Raw genomic sequence first — 23,277 nt, forward strand, 5'->3', positions numbered from 1 at the left:
TATTCTGTATGATATTATAATGGTGGATACATATTATTATACATTTGTCAAAATCCATAGAATGTAAGATACTATGAGTGAACCCTAATGTAAACTATGGATTGTAGGTGTCAGTGTAGGTTCATCAATTCTAACAAATTTACACTCTAGTGCAGGATGTTGATAGTGGGCAAGGCTATGGTGGGGGTGTGTGACGGGATATATGGGAACTCCCTGTACTTGCTACTCAATTTTGCTGTGAACCTAAAACTTTTCTAAAAAATAAAGCCTATTGAAAAATAAAGCCTGGAGTGATACAGGGATGTAGGAGTGTTTTGTACATGGCACAAAGCTCTGCACATGTGAGGGGTTGTTATTGAAGAGGCAGATGCTATACTTTGTGGGCATAGCACAAGGCATTTGCAGTGCTCAGAAACAGAGCATTCTTACGGAGCTTTATTTTCCTTCTTTTTTTTACATATTATTTATTATAAGCATATTATTATTATAAATTATGATTTTTCTTTATGCCCTTTACCCAACCTATCCCTCCCTAAGCACCGCCCTGCCCTCCACCTCACCCCCATCTCTAGTATTCTGAAAGTTCAAGGAGTTGTGTGGGTCTTTTCTTTCTTTTTCTTTCTCTCTTTCTTTCTTAGATAAAGTTAATGTGGAAGAAGCTACTGGACACAAAAGCCAAAGTTGACACCTTTTTTGGAGGTGGCATCCAACTTTTATGTCATCCTTCCCTCTGTGCCCTTACTGACACACAGAGTACAGTCATCCTTCAGTATCCAGGGGATTGGTTCCAGGACTGCCCCTCATACCCAAATCTGCAGATGCTCAAGTCCCTGATATAAAATGGCATAGTATTTGTATATAACCTATGCACATTCTCCTGTATACTTTAAATCATCTCTAGATTATTTATAATACCTCACATAATGTAAATGCTATGTGAATAGTTGTCATACTGTATTGTTTTTATTTGTATTATTTTTATTGTTGTCTTGTTGTTGTTGTTTTTTCTTGAATATGTTCTATCAGCAGTTGGTTGAATCAATGAATGTGGAAACCACAGGTAGAGAGGGCCAACTGCATTTAGCTATGTAAATATCTCAAGGAGGGGTAAATTTAAAGCTTTGTGAACTAACACCTTACATAATACCAGAACTGGCTTTAGTCAGGCCACTTCCCCTCTCTGGTCTTCAGTTTCCCTGTATTAAAAAAAGTGGTTTCAGATGTGTTTTAAAACACTTTCCAAATCTGAGCCTCTATGATTCTTCTTTCAGTTTCTCCAAGGAGCCATGCGCTCTCTGGCCTTCTAGGCCTTTGGCCAAGCAGTTCCTTGCACTGACATCACTGTCCCCACTTCTCCTGGTTGACTGCTTGCTGTCTTTCTGGTTTCAGCATAGACGTCATTTCCTCAGAATTAGCTGCCTCTTCTCCATGCTCCCATAGGCCCCACACATCTTCCGTCTTTATACTTAATATACTAAATGGTAATTTTCCGTTTTCTTGTCTCTTCCCTGCCCTAGATTATGACTGCCCTGAGAGCAGAGAGAGTGTTTTATTTATCTCTCCACTCCCAGTACTAAGGGGAGTCACAGGCCCCTGATTTTCTTGGGGATGAACCCAGCTCTATCTCTGCCCTGGGAAGTTCCAGATCCATATCCTCTGGGGAGGGCTCTGACTCCAGAAATATTCAGCCACCAGCGGGAAGCTATGAGTGTGAGAAACATCTTTCATTAGTAAAAGAACAATTTACATTATTAAGAGAATAATTAACATTAGAACCTATTCACTTGCAATACATCCTTTAACAGGGTCCCTTTAAGTGTGACCTTTTTTAAGAATTTGTTTTTAAAAATTAATCAAAGGGAGAATTTAAGATCTGGAATCCCAATCCAAGAATTTCTCAAAAGCTAAGGCAAAGAATCTGAAATGATAATGACTAGAACAGACCTTTGTGCACCTAGTTTGGAATTTTCCATTTTGTTGACAGGAAGGCAAACAAACTTCTGTCCTGGCACTTCGTTCTTGCCCGGGGTTGGCCGCTCCCACCCTACACCTTTGTTCAGCTCCGCCCAGTGTTGCCTGGCTGTGGTCTCTCTGCTCATCGGCCTCAGAGCCAGCTCTGGCTGTGTCGAGATGGGGCTGCCCTGGCCAGGGCTATGGCTGAAGAGGCTCTGGGTACTTTTGCAGGTGGCCGTGCATGTGGCCATGGGCAAAGTGCTACTGACATTTTTTCCAGAGAGAGTCAAGCAGCACATCCTGGCCATGGGCCAGAAGACTGGTATCGCCAACAACCCCCACTTCAGCCATGACAACTGGATCCCAACCTTCTTCAGTACCCAGTATTTTTGGTTCGTCTTGAAGGTCCAGTGGCAGCGACTCGAGGACAAGACTGAGCTAGGGGGTCTGGCTCCAAACTGCCCAGTGGTCTGCCTCTTAGGACAGAGGTGCAACATCTGGGACTTCATGCAAGGTCAGGAGGCTGCTATGTGCTTGAGAGTTGCTTGAAATAGCAGTGGTAAAGGGGGATAAAGAGGTGGGTGGGAAAGTCCTGAATTATTCTTCTAACACTCCAGTTGTTTCTTTCACAGATTCTTTTTCTCTTTCCACTTCCTGAAACTAGGAACTCTCCTGGATTCTGTTTCTTTGAGGCATCGACACCTTCCCAGGCACTCAAGTCATACACCGTCCAGTCTGGCCTTTCAGCTCCTTGAATACTGCTCTTCCTGTGCAGTCCATTCTACCTGCAATGCTCTTTGCCCACCTCTCTGCCTGGTTAACTCCTGTTTATCCTTCAGACTCCTGCTCAATGGCACTTCTTAGGAAAAGCCAACCCACCTCCCCCAGACTAGATAGCCCCTCTATGTGCTTGATTAACAGCCTAAACTTTTATTACACCTGTCATGGTTTGTAATTATGTGTGGGTATTTGATTAATGTCTATTGCCCTCCCTAGCCAAAAACTCTGTGCAGTTAGAGACCATCCCTCTAACCTATTGCGCCTATGCCTGATGCTGGCACATGGGAGTGACTCAGTAAATACTTATTGAAGATCTCTCTGCCCCAACCCCACCCCCCATATCCTGGCAAGCCAGTTCCATCTATTTGGGTTCTTAAAGACCTCTCCAATCAGTTTTCTCCTTTTTGTCTTCACAGCTTCTCTTCCTGCTAGGACTTCCTTCCCCCACTCTTGCCCTTTCTTCCAACCCAACTCTGAATGGTTGCCAGATTGCTCTTCTCTAAGTACATCCCAGCTCAACAACCTTCCGTGGCTCCTCTCTACATTCAGAATGATTACCTAAGCACAAGTCTTATCTCCCTGCACAATGGGGAGCCTCAGGAGAGGGTTTATATCTGATTTATCTCTGACTTCCTCAGCATGCTTAGCCCAGGGCCTGGACACAGGAGGTATAGTAGAGAAGGCTCTTGAGTCAGGTGGCTAATATTGTGTTTTTCAAAGCGTGTTCTTTTTGGAACCCAAGTCCAACAGATATACTTTCCTATGTAGAGGTCCCTGGTCAAAGGAGTTTGGGAAACCCTGCATACCATATCCTCCTCCTGGAAATTCCCAGGGCCTGTGAGCATATAAAAGGCTCTGAGAAGCCCTGAAGCCTAAAAGCACACACAAAACTTGAGAAAACATTGTTTAACACAACACTGACTAATTTTACTAATGTACACACACCCCCAACTCTCCATTATGGAAATGTCTATAATTATTGTATTGGTTCCAAAGAACAGCCTTTTGGAAATGTTGATCTAATTCAATCCTCTCATGTTAGAAGGGAAATGGATAGAACTAAAAGGCCAAGGTAACACAGCTGGTGTGTGACACAGTCAGACCCAGAAGCAGGGATTCCTCTTGTTTTTTCAGTGCACCTCAACAAACATTCATGAGCACCTTCTATGTGCCAGCTACTCAGCTAGATACCAGGGACATAGAGTTAGGACTCCTTGACTCAGGGAGTTTATGGTTCCACAGAGCAGATGGATGTAATAAATCCTTACAGTCCCGTGAAATGGAGGAGGCTCTAAAGGTATGACTTTTGCTAGCAGGACTTGGAAGGTTTCCTGGAGGAGGTGGTTTTGGAACTAGGCTTTAAAGAGTAAGATCTTTGTAACGTGATAAGGGAAAGGCAAAGAGTGTTTCAAGCAGAGGGAAAGGCAAGGGTTTCTTTCTTTTTCTGTTCATGATTTTAAACCACAGTGCACAAATGACCTCAGTTTATTCAACAAACATTCACTAAGTAACCACCAATAATAAGAGCAATGAGAATGACAACTAAACTATTATCTTCTATGTGCCAAGTACTGTGATAGCAGCAGCCCAATTTGCTGAATGCCAAACATCTAAAGATTAGTTCCCTGAAAGCCAACTTGCCTCATGGCCAATTCACAGAATTCACTTGCATCATTTAACTGTCCACTTTCAGTGGGCCAGTTCACATAGTAAAGTGTTCGATTTGTCTCTGCTCCCTGCTGCTGCATCTGAGACTCAAGGATGGCAACAGGAAGAGACTGAGATGCAAAAGAGAACTCTATTTATAAAATAGAGTTGGCTTCCACCACACTGACCTAGAGTCCCCTGAAATAATGGACACTGGCAATACAGAAATAAACACAACTGGCCTCTGCCCTGGAAGACCTCATAACTCAGAGCGAGACTCAGTGTAGTGAGAGAGGGAAACAGAGGGTTCTGGAGGAAGGGACCCCTCTCATGGAGTGCAATAAGGAGGTGGCCAAGGGAAGGCTTCCTGGAGGAGAGGAAGGTGAGCTGATTGTCTAGGGGCAGTGAAGCCTTGGGGCAAGTGAGGAAGAGGGGTAGGGGCACAGGGCAGTACAGAGGGGAGGAGCAGCAGAGGTCCAAGATATAGAGCATTGTTAAATTTGGCAGAGGTAGGGTGCAAGAGGAAGGAAGGGGTGAAAGAGGAGGCTGAAGGGCCAGCCTGTGGCTCACTCTGGGGAGTGTGGTGCTCATAACACCAAGGCCACAGGTTCGGATACCATATAGGGATGGCTGGTTTGCTCACTGGGTGAGCGTGGTGCTGACAACACCAAGTCAAGGGTTAAGATCCCCTTACTGGTCATCTTTAAAAAAAAAAAGAAAGAAAGAAAGAAAGATGAGGCTGAAGACATCATCAGGGACCAGAGCTTGGGGGATCTTACATGTCTTACCTGAGGTAGACTTTATACTGAGGGTACTGGTGAATTCTGGAAGGGTTGGCAAGTGGGGAATTAACATGATCATCTCTGCTTATTAGAAAGACATCTTATACTACTTTGGAAACCCACGAGGCCACTAAAAATCTCTGATGTATGCTTTGGGTGTAAACTCTAAACTCATATTAGAGCCACAGACTGGGAGACCTGGAATAACATAATCTAAAGCAACCCCTTCATTTTTCAGAGGCAAAGGCCCAGAGAGGTAAATGACTTGCTTAGAGTCATACAGCAAGTTCTTAGTAGAGCTAGAACAAGAACTTATGCTTCTGACACTCAGATAGTGCACTTTCTGTTATTGGATCAGACAACAGGGGCTCAGAGAAGTTCTTAGCCACCTCTTATCCTCTGTATGTCCATGTACATGCACACACAGGCAATATACACACATTCAGTGACACACACACAGAGCAAAATTTTATTGACTGGCAGGTTGTGGCAGAAGGCAAGTTCTGGATAATTTATTTTCTGGGTACTTGAGAGTTGATCCGAAACTGACTTTGTTTCAGCCCCTGGTTAAAATCCTCTAAAATCTCTCCCAGCGTACATATAAAAATGTTGCTCAGTAACTATAAATGGGATTTCTCCGCTGAGAGAGACTGATATAGGGGTTAATTTACTGGCCACGAGTTATGAGGGGTGGGTTCCAGTTCAGCTCTACTATGGAGCTATTTTCCCATTTACACAAAGGAGTTGGACTTGACAGCTCCTGCCCAACATTCTGGAAATGGTGTTCTCTGCACGGTGGCCTGTGCACACGAACAGTCAGGTTGCCAGCCCTCAGCACGGCATCCCCTTGTGCTCACCTTCCTCTCTCTGCTACCAGGAAAGCAGGGAACTAAGCTTAAACTTTGCCCTCTGTTCTGACCACTGTGCCCAACCACACTATAAATAATTAAACAAATGGTTGTTTCTTCCAAGGCTCTAAACAGTGGGTATTGATTTTTTTCCAATTAAAAAGAAAATTCCAGACAGCTAATATTTAGAGTTGGTCCTGACCCCAAGTCTTTTGGGTCATTATGTGAAGAGAGACTCCCTGGGGTCACAAGAGACCAACAACTGGACACTTGGCCATGACTGGCCTCTGAGCCTCCCCTGCCGAGGCCTGGGCTTCCCTTTCACATGGGTGAGGAATCATCCTGCAATCAACCAGCAGGACTGTGGCCCACTCAACACCTCCTAGGGCCTCCTTTGAAAAAATCTGTGCACCAAGGACAAGAAGAGCCTTGTATCTCTGGAGAAACTCGCCTGCTTTCTCCTCCTATACTGAAGAATGAGGAATATAAAACTGATCATGTTTCTCCTTTTACCTGGCCATCAGGAAACTCAGAGTCAAATATATAGCTCAGTTACAAATGCACAGGACCTTAGGGACTGTTATTTGTGTTCCATTTTTCCCTCCCGTTCTCTGACTCTCAGAGTGGCATGATTTTTTTTTTTTTTTAGTTTCTATTTACTATTTTATTATATGTATAAGCTGCTTCAAATCCTTTGCAGATCAAGGAGGATCTATAACTAACCAAATAAATCACAAGAAAGTTAAGATGCCCTTATCCCTGTCTATCAGCAAGCCCTATCAATTCCACCTTCTCCCCTTCTCCACTGCCTGCACACTGGCCCAGGCTCCTGTTATCTCTCACGTGGACTTCTCCAGTGCACCCTAACTGCTTCTACCCCACTTCTATTCTCACTCATTTCATTCTCCATAGAGCAGCCAGAGTGATCAAGTGTAAATCTGATCATTACACAGCCTTACTGTAGCAATCAGGGTTCTGGCTTTTAAGCAACAGAAACTCACTCTGGTTTTCTTGGTCACACACACATATGTCCATAAAGGAACATACTGGAAAGATGTTGGGAGCTCCAAGGAATCAACAGCAGCTGGAGCCTGGGCCTGGACTGTCTTTTAGCATCAACAGTCAGGCCTGGATCTTGTTGTCATTGTGGTTGCCATGGGAACCCATTACTGTCCCTGACAGGTGCACCACCACTAGGCTGTGAATGAATTCTACCATCTCACTGACTCCAGCATCAAAGATCTATGTGGGAGGGTCTAATCAGCCCAGCCAGCATCACTGCCTGTGCCCTGGCTGCTGGGGGCAGAGAGCGAACCTGGCCCCTTGTCTTCCATGGAGCAAGGCTGGGCACAATGTCCCATCAATGAGCATAAAACAGGGAATTCCAAGTAGGAAGGAAGGTTAGGATCTGGTCAGCCAAAATTGCATCATACATCCACCACCCTTGCTTTATATCTCCATGATCTCCCATTGTACCTAGAATAAAATCCAGATTCTTTACCAAGGCCTATGAGAACCTGCCTGCTCTGGCCCATACCTAACTCTCCAACCATCTCTCTCATTGTTCTTCTTGTCTGGTTCTGGCCAGAGTGGTATTGAGGGTCCTTGAACACACCAAGCTCTGTCCCTCCTTGGGGCCTTTGTACATCAAGTCCCTTTGCCTGGAATGCCCTTCTCCCCTTGCCCAAGGCTGGTTCTTTCCTACCCTTCATTTCTCAGGTTAAATGGCAGCTCTTCAGAGGCCCTCCCTGACCCACCTGTCAAAAGTAGGTCGCTCTGTTATAGTCTCTTTCATAACACTTATCACAATCTGAAATTACTGTACTTCATTTACACGTTTATTTGTTTTTTGCTTGACTCCCTAGTTAATAGACCTCGAACTGTATGCAGGTAGAGATCTGCTGAATCCCCAGTGTGTGGCAGGGAGCCTCGCACTTTATAAGTGTTGAGTAAATGCTTGTAGATAGAAAGAGAGTGTGCTTGCTGTTGGGGATATGAGGATGACTAAGGAGCAGATCCTGCCCTCAAGGGGCAATGAATAGCATGGGGGACATGGACACTTAAGCCATGTCACAGTACAGGACCAGCCACGCTCCAGTAGTTGTATGGTAAGGGCACAACAATGTCAGCTCTGGCCAAAAGAAATCACAGGTGCTGGCAGCTCCTCAGAGTAGTCCCCAATCTAGGCTGGGAGTTACAGAAGGTTCCTACCCAGGGCTGGCTTCATGCACATGGAACCAGTGAATCACACAAGGTCCCACACTCAGAAGGGCCTTGTGCTTGGGATTTAATGCTCTGTAGTAGCTGTCTTGAAATTCTTAATAATTTTATCTTTGAGTCTGCATTTTGTAAGTGAAGCCCAATGGGACAATGGAGCATGCCCCAAAGACTTGGAGCCTTGGCTTATACAGGATTCCACCTTCCAGGCCTCCCTTCTACCCGCTCCACGTTCTCCAAGGCCCACTCTTCCACCCTCAAGTGCCCCTTCTTCCTGCTCCCACCCAGTAACTGCTGCCACTTTCTGGCCCCAGAGAGGGCCTGGGAACAGGCAAAGGGAAGGTCATGGACAAATGTGGGCATCCCCAGTGTCTCATGGCAGGGCATGGAGGCAGCTGTCCCTGTCCCAGGCTGGCAGTGCCATGGTGCAATTTGGCAATTGACTGGGGATGACTTGGTGGCAGAATCCATTTGCCCTCCTCCTCCCCCATCAAGGCACTAGCATGTCCCTGCACAGTGGCTGCAATACCCTGTGGGTTGGGGTGGTGGGCAGGTAGGAAGGAGAAATATCTGGCTCAACTTCTGTGCTCCTGGCCAGGGTGTGGCATGTTGGTGTGGTGACTGGAGGGAGAGGGAAGTCAATAGCCAGCGGCCACAGGCATACATGCACACAGGCACACACGCACATAGGCACACACGCACATAGGCACACACGTACACAGGCACACACGCACACAGGCACACATGCACATGCCCACCGAGTTGCAGGGCTGCTGGGTGACTATGACAATCTGTACTCACCCTGTGAATATCATTCTGTGCCCAGGGGGGTGTGACATTAAATAGCAACTAAAATACACCATGCTAGGTCAGGAGAGAGACTGTGGATGATAAGAAACATCTTTATATTTTAATACATTTAATAGCACTTTTTCTCCATTTTTTTCTCTTTTTGGTCAGCTGGCTGATAGGGGATCCGAACCTGTGACCTTGGTAATATAAGGCTGCACTCTAACCAACTGAGCTAACCGGCCAGCCCATTTTTCTCCACTTTTTGAACAGGGAGTCCTGCATTTTTATTTTGCAGCAGACCCAACAAATTAAACAGCCAGTCCTGCTCTTTACTCCCTTTGTGGAGCCTCCTTCACCTCCTCCCCACTTCATAGCTGAGGAGGAGATAAAAGCTGATAGCAACAGCTTACATTTATTGAGCACCTAGTATGGGCCAGGCATCAGTTTAAGCTCTTACCTGTGTTAACTTATTTAATCCTCATAACAATCCTACAAAATAAGCTTTATTATTATGCCCGCTTGTGGATCAGAAAACTGAGGAGTTTTGAATGGAAAGAGGACTGAATTGAGAGTCCAGAAGCCAGAGTATTCATTTTAACTCTGCTGCTGACCTGCAGCAAGTCTATACACCTCAGTTTTTTTGTAAAATGGGAGAAAAGTTGCCTACCTTGCAGTGTTACCAATCACATCACATGAGAGAATGGATGCATGCCTGCTTTTATCATATTGTAACTACCAAGCAGTGACTGCAGGTGGTCCACTGAGACCTAACAAAACCTCCCATTTTGGAGAGGATTAAACCAGCTCCAACCCCTGCTAAGTGGTACTCTCTAGGCTTCAGCCCCCAACTGTGCCCAGGACCCATCCTGGAGGGGCAATAAAAGTAACAGAATTGAACACTGGAGTGAAAATGGTACTTGCAAAAAAGCTGTGTGTAGATTTTTGGTTTACGATGGTTCTATTTCCATTTTAGGTAACAGACCACTGGTGCTGAATTTTGGAAGTTGCACCTGACCTTCATTTATTTTCAAATTTGACCAATTCAAGAGACTTGTTGAAGACTTTAGTTCCATAGCAGATTTTCTCATCATCTACATTGAAGAAGCACATGCATCAGGTACAGAAAGAGTCTCTGCCTCTACCTCTTCCTACCCTTTCTTTTCTCTCTCCCCTTCCCCCAAGCCCCATCTCAAGGCTGGGGGTGGAGGAGGAAGAGGAAGAGAGAAAAAGCTACGATTCATTGAGGACCTACCATCTCCCAGTCCCTCTATTAGGTCTATTCACCCTTGCAAACCCCACAGTCTGGGCTTTCAACCAGGTCACACAGAGAGCAGAAAACCTGGCATGATGGGTCTGGCTAGGAGAGAATTCTAATATCCTGAATGAATAAATAGGGAAATCAAGGGAGAGGAACTGATTTGAGCACATTTACAAGGAGTTTAGAACTGAAATGTCACAAGTCAAATGACTGTTACAAAGCTATTTGTAAGATACCCCTAAAGGGACGGTATGGTTCATCTCAGTCAGTAGTTCCCAAGCTTCAGTAGAGCATTAGAAGTATCTGGAAGGCTTGTTAATACACACTGCTGGCCTCTACCCCAGAGTTTAATAGATCTGGGACAGGGGCCCGAGAATTTGCTTTTCTCACAAATTCCAGGTGATGAAGATGCTGCTGGTCTGGGGACCACATTTTGAGAACCACCTCCTAGGCCAACTTTTGCCTAGAAGGGGAATCCTTTCTACAGCCCCTCACTGGTGGTCACCTGTCTTTCTTACATCACAGGAAATCTTGTCCCTTTGCTGGACAGCTCTGTTCATGAGAAAGTCTTTCTTACAATGGGCAGACATGTGCCTCCCTGAAGTTTTCAAAGTGGTCAGATGCATCCCCATCACCTTGATCTTCATGGGGCTTGAACCAAATTTCAAACTCAGAGACTGAAGAAGGCAAGAAGACTTGTGTGGCCAAGTGGAACAAGTGTCGTTCACTCACCTATCTCCCCACAAGATGGGAAAGATACTGATTATTCATCACTATCACCCAGCACCCAGCACAGACCATGTCACACAGTCAGAGCTCCATAAAAACTGGGTGAATAAGTGTTTAGGCCAATATTAGCCTTGCTGTTTGGTCTGTTTGTTGTAACTGTAGAGATTACTATTAATTAATTTTCAGCCAAGTTGGCCCAGTGATACTTTTCCCAGTGTGGATCCCCAATGTCAGAACCTGGGTGGCTTTTTGAAAATGCTTATTCCAGGGCCGGCCCGTGGCTCACTCGGGAGAGTGTGGTGCTGAGAACACCAAGGCCCCGGGTTCGGATCCCATATACGGATGGCCGGTTCGCTCACTGGCTGAGCGTGGTGCTCACAACACCAAGTCAAGGGTTAAGATCCCCTTACCGGTCATCTTTTAAAAAAAAAAAAAAAAAAAAAATGAAAATGCTTATTCCAGTGCCCCATCCCAGGCCGCTTGTATCTTGATTATACACACCCAAAGGTCTGAGAACTACTTTCAACTTAATGCTGTATTCTCTTAACTGGCAGCTTCTGTCCTCATTAAGACTTTGGGGCAATTTAAAATATTAGCGTAGGATAATAGGTACCTGGAGGTTCATTAATCTATTCTCTCTACTTTTATGTATATTTGAAAATTTCCTTAGTAAAAAAATTAAAAATCCTAGGGAACAGGAGAGCAAACACAAGCACAGTGTATCTCTTAGTCAATTACCCCTTTGTGAGAGCAGCAGCCATCAGTTAAAGAGATCTTGGGCAGTGACATAGGCCTCTGTGGTCTCCATGGCTGAGAAGAAACAATGCCTTGATGTCATCACAGCTGACAGCTAAAGTTCAGCCAAAGCTGATTTAACTGTCCTGCAGCAGTGCTTCTCAAACTTTAATGTGCACTCAAATCACCCGGGGATCTTATCAAAATGCAAATTCTGGCTCAGGAGGGCTGGGATGGGGCCCAGGTGAGGCCAGTCTGCTGGTCCAGGAACTGTACTTTGAGTAACAAGGTTCTAGAGGATCCGGCTTTAATCTCTTAAAGAAAAAATTGCAAACTCTGACAAGAGGGGTTGGATCATCATAGAAATTGTTTCCTGGTCCTGATACCTGTCTCCTGACCCATCTTTCCTGGAATCAGACCAGGCAGGTTTAACCCTTTTTAGAACCCAGAACTGTCTACATCAAGCCACTGAGGAAAGGCTTCCTGCCCCTGTCCTGATGAGACCAGTTTCCATCCTCTGTGACTTGTCACTCCTAGTGCAGACAGTTCTTCCTCCTCCCCATCTCCTTCCCCAGAGTCTTTGTTTCTGTCAATCAGACAGAAGTGGGTATGGCCTGAACCTCAGAAATAAGATGTTCACCAGTTGTAGGAAGTCTGAGGTCTGTGCACCACGCTGGTCCAGGTAAAATATGGGGAGGCACAAGGTGCGGTGGGAAGAACACAGACTTTAGAATTTCAGATCTGGGTGTGAGTCCTAGCTCCATCACGTGCTGGCCACATGACCTTGGTCAACTTACCTTCCATGCCTGTTTCCCACTAAAATGGGATGACAACACCCACTTCACAGAAATCACTCATTCAACAATATTTAATAAGCACCTGCTATGTACCGAGCCCTGTGCTGAACCTAGGGATATAGAGACTGAAGATACACACAGTTCCTGCCTCTAAGGAACTCACAGTTAAAGTTGGGAAGGCAAATCACTGCTCCTCTGTGGGTCTCCATGTTCTCGGCTGCAAAATGGGGATGAGAATCCCTGCTTGTCCTCCCATAGGAGGTTGCTGTGAAGCTCCCAATGAGCTGATGGGTGGACAAGGCTGCCTAAACACGGTACAAATATAAGCTGTAGCACATTTGATGACAAGTGATAGTACTTCAGTCTGTGGCCAGGCACTGGTATGGTTTGAATTTCTCTTGAGGACTGGTTTTATCTGGGGGAAGGTTACTGAGCAAGGAGACTTTGAAGCACTGAGGAGGTGAGCCAACTCCACTGGTAGAATTAGGCAACTTATATCACCCACAGAGGCGACTATTATTGTAAACTCAAGCAGCAGGGCTTCCAAAGGAACCCATGACCACATTATCTGGGTTCCAAGCTCCCCAGAAATGAGGCAATTAGAAGAACAAGACCATCAGCAGTTTATGGTTGTATTTTCAATTTGTGGGCCCATTGTTGTGAGTCTCTAAAGGACAGATGGGATGATGGGTTGGAAGGTAGTATGATTAGAAGGCTGGAAGACTGCTTAAGAGGGGATGAGAACAGGGTCATTGCCAGGCTAGTGGTGGTACTTGGCCATGAGCTCACCAAGTGGCTTATCATGAGGCTGTAAGTAGAGCTTGCACAGCATCAGCCACAGGAACGGAAGTCACAGTATCTGAACCAAGGAAAGAGAAGGTCCCATTCTGCTCACTCTTCAGGTAGAGGCAGCTACTGTGATGAAAAGGGTGGAAGTGAAAGACAGCTTGGGGGTGGGTGGGTCAAGGAATCCAAGAATTTCACCCATTTGACTGGAATGAAGAGGTGAAGGCAGGCTGGAGAGATGGGCAGGGGCCAGGTCACTTAGGGACTGGTGGACCACACTGAGGAGTTTGAGACTTATCCTGAAGGTGATAGGGAGCCACGGAAAGATAGAAGCAGGAGAGTGGCATGGTCAGATTTGCATTTTGGAAAGAACACTATGGTGAAGAAGGATTAGGAGAGGAATTGTCTAGGTGCTAGAGCAGCAGTTCTTAAACTTGGTGTGCATTAGAATCATCTGGAAGAAGCAGTCCCCCATTCTCAGTCAGTCTAGGGTGGGGCCTGAGAATTTGCATTATTAACAAGCTTCCAGGTGATGTTCATGCTGCTGTCTAAGTGGACCACACACTTAGACAACCACGGATCTAGACCTTTGCCTTTCAAAGTATGGTCCAGGCACCAGTGGCCTTGGCATTCTGGGAGCTAGTTAGACTCTCAGTGCCACCCTAGACAGACTGAATCAGAATCTTCTTTTAATGAAGCCCACAAATGATTCATATGCACATTAAAGATTGAGGAGTACTGGTTTATTGGACTATCTCACATTAAAGAGTGGCAGCCTGGCAGTCAGGAGGCCTGGGCTTCAGTCTGGATCAATCTCTAACTCCCTATGTGACCTCGCACATTCAACCATAATAGGAAACTGGACCAAATCATGGCCAAGGTCTTCTCTGTATGAGACCCACAGTTAAAAGTGGCGGGTATTCAGTCTGCAGGAAGCGTGTGCCATGCCTGTGGGGCCTGGTGCCTGGACTTTCTCTTGTAGATGGCTGGGCTTTTAAGAACAACGTGGACATCAGGAATCACCAGAACCTGCAGGAGCGCCTGCAAGCAGCCCATCTGCTGCTGGCCAGGAACCCCCAATGCCCTGTGGTGGTGGACACGATGCAGAACCAGAGCAGCCAGCACTACGCAGCACTGCCTGAGAGGCTCTACGTACTCCAGGAGGGCAGGATCCTCTATAAGGTGATGATGACCCAAGGGCAGGGGGTCCAGGGAGAACAAGGGGACCCAGGGAGGGCAAGTGCAAAGAGAGGGCTTTTTATCAAGCAGAGCTGGATTCAAATCATTGCCCAGCCATTTACCAGCCACGTGACTATAGGTGAGTCCTTTCATCTCCTGGAGCTTCAGTCTCCTCTTCTGCTAAATGGGGATGTTGGTCCTCACCTCGCAGAGGATGAAATAATGCATGTGAAAGTCACCTGGACTGGAGCCGCTTCCTCCTGGCTGCCTTCTGAACCTGGATGACTGGCCCAGCCCTGGTTTGGTTTTAAGCTGAGAGACAGAGAATGTTGTTTTAATTTTATAAACAATGCTCAAAGAGAGGAATTCACTTGCCCAGGGTTACACTGGGCAAGGCTCTGATTTCAGTTCTAAATCCCCTGAACAGAATAGGGCAGGAGTGGGAGGGTCTGAAGGTGCTAATCTCTGAGGCAGGCCTGCGTCTGGAGGGGATCACCCCTGTAGTTAGGAGCTAGAAAGGCCGAAACAGGGATGCGCGGCAGGAAGTGAGTCCAGGCTTCCTTTCTGGTGACTGTTTCTTCTCAAGGCTCCCAGCCTGGTCAGGGCAAGGCAAGTAACCACAGCCTTTGACCCGTTGGACACTGTTGGCTTCCCTTGAAAGGACAGAAACTAAGTTTTATAGCTACTGAGTGCATTTCAAGGCTTGGTGAACAGATGAAACCCAACCATCTGGATGCTCCTCTGCCCACGGGTCAAGTTAGTCCTACTTATGTAAGGATTTAGGTCCCTCTTCCTTTTCCATCCCCTGAGACTTGGTTCTAAGATGGTATGACTAAGGCATGCTGGACACTGAGTCTCTGCTCTGAGTTAGGTCCTGTGAAAATGCCAGAAACAAAAAAATGAATTGGAAATGGCCCATGCCTTACTTCAAGATGCTCATAGTCCAATGTCTTAAGTGCTGGGGGACTCCAGAGCAATGTAAAGGGCCTGTAAAGGGCCAGATAGTAAATATTTTCTACTTTGTGAGCCAAATAATTCCTGTCACAACAATTCAGGTCCTCTGTTATAGAATAAAAGTGGCCGTAGACAATGTGCAAATGACAGTGTGAGGTATCAAGACTGGTGTGGCTCACAGACTGCGAGTTTTCTGATACCCGGGGAAGGGTAGGATTCTCAGAGCAGGTAGCAGTTGCTTGGGCTTTAAAGGATAAGGAGTCAGCCAAGGGAGCATGGTGAGTGAAAAGCATTGCAAAAGGGCCGGTCCGTGGCTCACTTGGGAGAGTGTGGTGCTGATAACACCAAGGCCACGGGTTTAGATCCCTATATAGGGATGGCCGGTTAGCTCACTTGGGAGAGCGTGGTGCTGACAACACCAAGTCAAGGGTTAAGATCCCCTTGCCCATCATCTTTAAAAAAAAAAAAAAAAGAAAAGAAAAGCATTGCAAATATAGGGAAGAGGGTGGGCAAAGGCACTGAGGCATATTAGGGCAGAGTAGGAATAGAGAATTGGGGGCATTTGGGTTACAGGGATCTCATTCTGGAGTTTGGCCTTCATCTTAGGGCAAAGGGGAGCCACTGAAGGGTTTTGAGCAGGGGAAAGGCATGATGAGATCCATACTTAGAAAGATCACCGGCTATTGGGTGAAGGGACAGGGACTGAGGACTGGGAGCAGCTGGGAGGTGTGGCAGCTGCCCAGGTAGTGGGTTAAGAGAGCTGACCAAGGGCAGTAGGATTGGAGAGACAGAGGTGGTTCTGATACAGAATGGGTAGAACTTGAAGTGCGGGCTGGAGAAGATAAGGCCAGTCTAAAGGTCTGATTATGGGAGAAAAGCTTATTTGTATAGATCCCTTTCTCCTTCTGAAACTCTTTGTTACTTTACCTCCTCTGGTTTTCCTCCTACTTCTCTATCCAGTCTATAAATGTTGGTGCCACTCTACTCACTTTCCCTGGGCGATCTCATCCACCTCACGGTTGCATTTGTCATTTACTACATAGATGATTCCCACATAGATATCATTTGCCCAAATGTTGTAACTAAGCTGCAGACCTACATATTCCTTGCAAGTTGGGAATCTGGGAATGCCTGATTCATTTCTCTTGCAGGGTAAACCTGGCCCTTGGAACTACAATCCAGAGGAAGTTCGTGTGCTTCTGGAAAAGCTCCACAGTTAATCTGGACAGATCCTCCAGTTCTAGGTGATCAACAGGAGGGCTCCTCAAGGGTTGGCTCTCCCTCCAATCCAGCTGGCTTCTACCTTTGACCTGTGTCCCCAGCTGAATCTGATCTAAGCAAACAACTTCCAGCTAGGGAGTGCAGGTCACAGCCTTCAATCAGGACAAGTTGTTATAACCAGGAAATGAAACAACATTTGATCTGTTCAGGCAAGTGAACAGTTAAAGAAAGTATAACTCCACACTTCTCCCACTGTGGAGGCCACATTCATTGCACAATGTTTTCAAGTGAAAGAACAGTCGCACTCCACAGCATACTTCTGAGATGTGGTGTCTCTCTACAGTCACTCTGATACCAAGTGGTCCATTAGGGCATCCTTTCTATTAGATAAATTTGCCATTTATGGAATTGATTATTTAAGACACTAAATTGGTTTTTAGAACCAAGCATGGAAAGAATTCCAGTTGTAATGGAGAGATGAGGAATTGGAAGAGGAGAGAGTAGGAACAGAAGAAGACAGTAATCCTTTCCTTGCCAAAAAATTTAAACTAGTTGATGCTGGTGGTTGTGATGGGTGAGTTTCCATGGTAACACATCTCCAATTCTACCAGTGAAGAGAGTATTTACTTTAACATCTTTGAATACATTTCATAGAAATCTGACTCTCTGTACCCTGGAATCTTCCACTATCCTCACTTATCAGAGTCATTTGGAGGGGAGGACTGCCTTCCCAAAAGCCTTATATAACCTTTGGTTATAACCTGGACCAAACCAGACACTAGGCACCAGCAAAGCTATCATTCAGTTATGTAGAAGCTCATATTTGAAATGTTTCTCTGATTTCTTCGCAAGTCTCCTCCTAAAGGTCATTTGTGTTAGACTACATCACACTAATGGATAACCATTGGTATTCATCATGGTTTTAACTCTGCTTCTTTTCATATTTCTTTATGACGGCCACAGCCTAAAGTGTACACAGCTGTGACTTGATTTGAAAGAAAATGTTTTAAGATGCAGCAAGCTAATACAGGATGATTAAACTATATTAGGCTATTTTGGATGGCTTCAGTGTGATCTTTATATTTTCTTTTCCAACTTGCATCAGCCTGATCTGTCTTTGATTAGAGCCCAATGTAATCTGATCAGTGAAAATACCATATGCTGGAAGGGCCTCATCTGGTGGGAAGAACACTCAGTCTCTATGCATTACATGTCAAATTTGGTTTTGTCTTCTGAACTCCTGCTGGAGGGGAATAATTTTTCACATTGGACTCAAACTGTAACATGACATAAAATAATGGATTTGGGAGACATTCTGATAACATGAAACTTTCTCTTTGGCTCTGCTGTAGTTGCTACAATGCTAATATTATTATTGCTGTCATTTTACTCTTTTAAAAATAGCTATTATTAATCATCTACCAGGCAAAGGCAAATTCAGATATGCTATCTCACTTAATCTCCCTCTATCCCAAAGAGGAGATTATTATACCCATTTTACAGATGAGGAAATCAAGGCACAGAGAGTTAAGTGACTTTCATAAGTTCTCAGGACTAGTAAGTAACAAGCTGAGATTTAAACCCAATCTCTAACTTCACAGCCAGAGTCCTGGCTCTGTTCCTGCTGGATGTGTGACTTTGGTTAAGCTGCCTTGGTATCTTCAACTATAAAATGGGATCTCAATAGTGCCTACCCCATAGAAGATTCATGAGCAAAGCACTCAGAACTTTGCCTGGGCTTGGAGAAAATGCCATATAAGTGTCGGCTATTACAATTATCAACACTATTGTTCCAAAGCTGCCTCCTTGGGTCCCTTTTTGGGGTTTGAGGGATGGAAGAAAGACAGGACAGCAAGGACACTGAATAAAAATTCTCCATCCTGCCAAAGCAACTGACCAATACACACATGAGTTTGTGAGCTTATACTGAGAATGAGTAGCTAGGAGAATGGTAGAACTGAAGCACAGCTGAGCACTGACTGTCCTTCCTAAGTACTAAGTTCTACAAAAGGATACAGCATATAAGGGAATGCTCTTCTGAATCACTTCTCAGAAGGTGTTCCAATTCATGTCTATAAACGCATAGCAATGTCCCAGTGTTCAACAAATAATAGTAGCTGGAACTGAGGAATTTTCAGAATGATAAAATATACCCCAGGCTTTCCAATTCAATTCTCTCCAATTTAATGCATCAAACGTTGAGTATTTATTCTTTTCTGGATGCCAAGATGCACAAGGAACAGCTCTTATCTTCCGGCAGCTTAATCTCATGGAGAACCACACAGACACAACAATGACCATAATTCAAGGTGGAATATATATTAGAGCTGAGGCAAAGACTAAATGCTCAGAGGGCACAGAGGAGAGAGCAATTCCTCTGGGCTGGGTGAATCTGGCAAAACTTTATGGAGCTGGTAGCTTTGGGGCTTAGTCTTCAAGGATGCTCAGTACTTCTACAGTTTGGGATGGGAGCCTGGAGAACATGGGAAAGGAGAAGGGCATTTCAAGTGGAGAGAATTACATGGGCAAAGGTGGAAAAAAGAACATATGTAGGGGACTGAAAGAGGTTTGGGCTCAATTCTAATTCATGATGGAAAGTATCTGGATATCAAGAATGAACCCATTCTGCCTGGCTAACATTGTAAAGTACTGGTAAGTGAAAGAAGCTTATTAATATATCCTGTCCAGATGTGAGTGTAGTTTGTATTCAGAACATCAACTGATTTAAAGGAAGTGTTTCCCTCTAGTTCACATATTCTCTGAGGGTGACGCCCTTTGTAGTACTTGGCTTTATGTGAGGACTCTTAGCCTGCACCTTATTGTGGCTGGCCCAAGACATTGCCTCCTGTGCCTGGCAAGAGGCCTAGGAAACCAGACCTCTGACTATCAGGAATTGGCAGATACCCCCAGAGTGGCCAACAACTTTAATGCTTGTTTACCTCCCAGGAGCAGGTCTCTAAATTTGTTCCTGGCCACAAAGTACTTTCTTTTATTTGATGTAAGCTCAGCCATTAATTTTAAAATGTGTATTAAAATATTTTTATCCAGAATTGTTAGGTGTTTGATTGAGGAAGGATTCCAGGATACTTAATCTGCCAAACAGATTAGATCATTGAAAATTTCCGGTAGTTTTGTCAAGAGGGGCACATGTGTCCTGTATTCCCTGTAGTCTTACATGCTTGTGACTACCAGTTGTCTTTAAGCCTGAATGATACGTGGCTGGGTTTAAGATTCTTGTGTTTTGGTCTCTCTCAGAGGTTTGTGGATGTTGCTCCACTGTCTTCTAGCAGTAAGGAGAGGAAAAGTCTGAGGCCAGCCTTATTTCTCCTAGCATTTGAATTGCTTTTATTCTGCCTGGGAACCTATCAATTATTTCTTTATACTTGAAGTGCAGTAACTCTGCTAAGACATATTCCAGTGTTGATTGTTCTGTATCAAAATTTCCTGGAATATAATACTCTCTCTTTTTTTTTATAATTAAGCATGCATCTTTTATTTCAAATTTCAATTTAACAAAATATAAATCCTGGGGCCGAGCCCGTGGTGCACTCGGGAGAGTGCCGCGCTGGAAGCGCGGCGACGCTCCCGCCCCGGGTTCGGATCCTATATAGGAATGGCCGGTGCACTCACTGGCTGAGTGTCGGTCACGAAAAAAAGGCAAAAAAAAAACCACAACAAAATATAAATCCTGGCTATTTGAATATTTTTATAAGAACTCTCATTTATTAAGAAATAAGAAATGCATCTGCCTTATTGCTAATAAAAACAAACTCTTCCGTGGCAATATTTTTTCCTTAGAATCCTTAAACTAGAAGAAATAGGACCAGAAACTAAAAGCCATGGATTTTTTTACTAGTGCATCTTAATGGTCACTTCGAGTCTGAATGAAAATTAATATTCCTTATGGGATAACTCCCAGGATTTATTTATTTATTTATTTATTTATATTTTGTCAATATACAATGTGGTTGATTATTGTGGCCCATCACCGAAACCTCCCTCCCACCTCCCTCACCCCCCTCCCTTCCAACAATGTCCTTTCTGTTTGCTTGTCGTATCAACTTCAAGAAATTGTAATTGTTATGTCTTCTTCCTTCCCTCCCCCTCCCCCCTGGTTTTTTGTGTATTTATTTATTTGTAGCTCTCTTTTGATCCTAAGATTTAATTTTCTTTTTAATTTCAGGGACATTTTCTTCTGTTGCCTTGAATATCTTTTCTGTTGCATTTGTCCAATTCTCTTACTTAGGACCTAAAATTGTGGATATGTTGTATCCCTTTTTCTTTCATAACTATTATCTTCTCTATAACCATTTTTTCAATCTTTGTTCTTTTCTATTTCATGTTGTGATTTTTCTCAAGTTCACTCCTCCAATCTTGATTATTTTAAAATTGGTTTTATTATTGTGCCAGATATAGTTTGTTTGGTCCCACCCATTCCCACTCTTCCATTCTTACCTCTGTATTTCAGGGAGCTGGAGGCCTGAAAACTGCATTTCCCAGTGTAGGGAAAGTAAATATAAATGTTCGGGATCCCTCGAGGGGTTTGGAGTCTTGCCGAGCATTTGATGTAAATATACATCTGTGCCCAGGTGTTTCTTGGTTATTGTCTAATGTAATTGCGTATGTGCACCCAGGTGTTTTGGCTTATCGGACTTAAGTATAAAGTAAGAGCAGCTCTGATCCACAGTGCCCTTGGGACACCCCGGGAGGCCACTAGGGTGGCTGCTGCTAGCTACCTGAGCTTGCATCTGAATAAAGCCTATTAATTTTTTACCCACGGCTCCCAGGATCTTTTACTATTACCTAGCTCATGGACCTGCAGGTGAGGGGTTTGTGACCCAGACTGTACAATGGGTTTGTAGGGTCTGTGAGCCCTAGCTCTAGCAACACACCCAGGCTCTCTTTTCAGCTGCTTCCTGGTTAGGTTCTGCCAGTGGGAAGCTCTGGTGGGAGATTAGAAGGTGGCTGGAAGGGAGGAGGCATTTTTTCCTCTTCTGGCTGTAGGGATTGCAGGTGACTGTGCTCTGCAGGTAGTAGCTTTGCTATCATCAGCCATGGTGGTGGGGTGGCTTCTGTTCAGAGGCAGTGGTGATGCCTCTACAGGTCGACAGTAAGTGTGGCTCATGGGCTTTTAGCTCTGGTTTACATCACATCTTCCATTTGCTCTTCTAGCCTTGTCAACTTCATAACCGATTGCTCTTATTTCCCTCTCTGCTTGAAATATCTAAAGTGATTTCAGTTTTCCTAATTGAATACTGATGGCTAAAATTACATCGTCATTATTTCTTTGTTTATGTGGCTTTCAAATTTGAAAAAGTTTTTTCTCTTCCATTTTGTTTTTCTTAGCTCTGCCAGCTCACTTCTCATCTTGTGTCTGTAATTTGAGAACGCTTGTGTCTCTTCTTTGAACTCTTCTTGTCTATTTGAGGGATAACTATGGGTCTCAACTCAATATGTTCTTTGTGTATTTTCTCTTGCAACAAATATTCTGTATCTGCCTTATTTTTCTGTTTGTTTTTCATCCTTTTGTTTTACAGTTTCTAGTCATGGGCCCCTATAGTACAGTGGTTCTCAAACGTTGGCATGCATCAAAATCACCTGGAGGGCTTGTTAAAACACAGATTCTTGGGTTCTACCCCCAAAGTTATCGATTCAATAGATCTGGGGTTGGCCTAGAGAATTTGCATTTCTAACAAGCTCTCAAAAGAGGCTGATGCTGCAGTTCTGGGAACCACACTTTGAGAACCACTGCTATAGTGGGTGTTGTTGGTACCTTTTATTTTACCAAGCCAATGAACTCATCAGCCAGCTGCTGTGAGTGCTGGCTGCTAATGGCTGCACCTTTTCCTAAAAACTGCCTACACAACAAGAGCTATCTTATCCAGAAATGTCTAAGGGATTATGTCCTTCACCTGAGTGTGGCCCATGGCCAATGACTGACGGATTTATGAGTACAAAGGCTTGCCCCCTTGATGCAAGGTGGGGGAGTATACCTCTCTGGTGCCATTTATGCTCCAGAATTCCCTCTGCAATCAGGCTGAGGCTAGACTTGGGCTGAAGCAGTATCTTTGATTAACTTTTCCTTCTGCACTTTCCTGCTTCCCTCACTTGCTGAGAAATTTCTCCTGGGAGCACTGTCTCAATAAATCACTCTTAAAAGAATTCCTATCTCAGGCTGTTTTTAGAGAACTTGACCTAAATCAGTCCCTTTCTGGGCCTTTTCTAATTATTAGTATTTTTAATGGGGCTTGTTATTTGCTGAAACATAGCATAGGATGAGGAGTCAGCTGGGGCAATCTGCAACTTTCACTTAGATTAGTTGTCTTGAATACCCCCTTATTATTACTGCCTTTGCAGTGGGGCTCACAGAAATCCTCTTCAGTCACCTTCTGCTTTGGCTGTCTTCTTACTTTCTGCTATGAACTGATTTGTGCCCCACGACCCTCAAAATTTATATGTTGAGCCTTTACCCTCAATGGGACTGTATTTGGAGACAGGGCCTATACAGAAGTAACTATGGTTAAATGAAGACATAAAGGTGGGACCCTGATACATAGGAGTAATGTCCTTTAAGAGGAGACACCACAGAGCTCCTTCTC

The 23,277-nt window shown here is 44.6% G+C and overlaps 1 protein-coding gene across 3 annotated transcripts; it reads left to right on the top strand.

The window, feature by feature from the left end:
• The first annotated feature begins 2,130 nt into the window (after window positions 1-2,130).
• On the top strand, window positions 2,131-16,677 carry DIO1 (iodothyronine deiodinase 1). 3 transcript variants are annotated; one of them, XM_063107170.1, is made up of 4 exons: window positions 2,131-2,467; window positions 9,993-10,136; window positions 14,307-14,506; window positions 16,609-16,677. In XM_063107170.1, the coding sequence occupies exons 1-4, from the start codon at window positions 2,131-2,133 to the stop codon at window positions 16,675-16,677; spliced, it is 750 nt and encodes a 249-aa protein (XP_062963240.1). The 3 variants fall into 3 exon arrangements, with proteins under 3 accessions (XP_062963240.1, XP_062963243.1, XP_062963242.1); XM_063107173.1 differs by having other exon boundaries at window positions 2,131-2,275; XM_063107172.1 differs by lacking the exon at window positions 9,993-10,136.
• The last annotated feature ends 6,600 nt before the right edge of the window (window positions 16,678-23,277 follow it).

The sequence above is a fragment of the Cynocephalus volans genome, chromosome 8 (assembly GCF_027409185.1).
Source record: "Cynocephalus volans isolate mCynVol1 chromosome 8, mCynVol1.pri, whole genome shotgun sequence".
In the NCBI taxonomy this organism is placed as follows: domain Eukaryota; kingdom Metazoa; phylum Chordata; class Mammalia; order Dermoptera; family Cynocephalidae; genus Cynocephalus; species Cynocephalus volans.

Coding starts and splice junctions, on each gene's coding strand:
- DIO1 (XM_063107172.1), top strand. CDS start 2,131: ATGGGGCTGCCCTGGCCAGGGCTATGGCTGAAGAGGCTCTGGGTACTT. Junction 2,468..14,306: donor CATCTGGGACTTCATGCAAG/GTCAGGAGGCTG, acceptor TTTCTCTTGTAG/ATGGCTGGGCTTTTAAGAAC. Junction 14,507..16,608: donor AGGGCAGGATCCTCTATAAG/GTGATGATGACC, acceptor TTTCTCTTGCAG/GGTAAACCTGGCCCTTGGAA.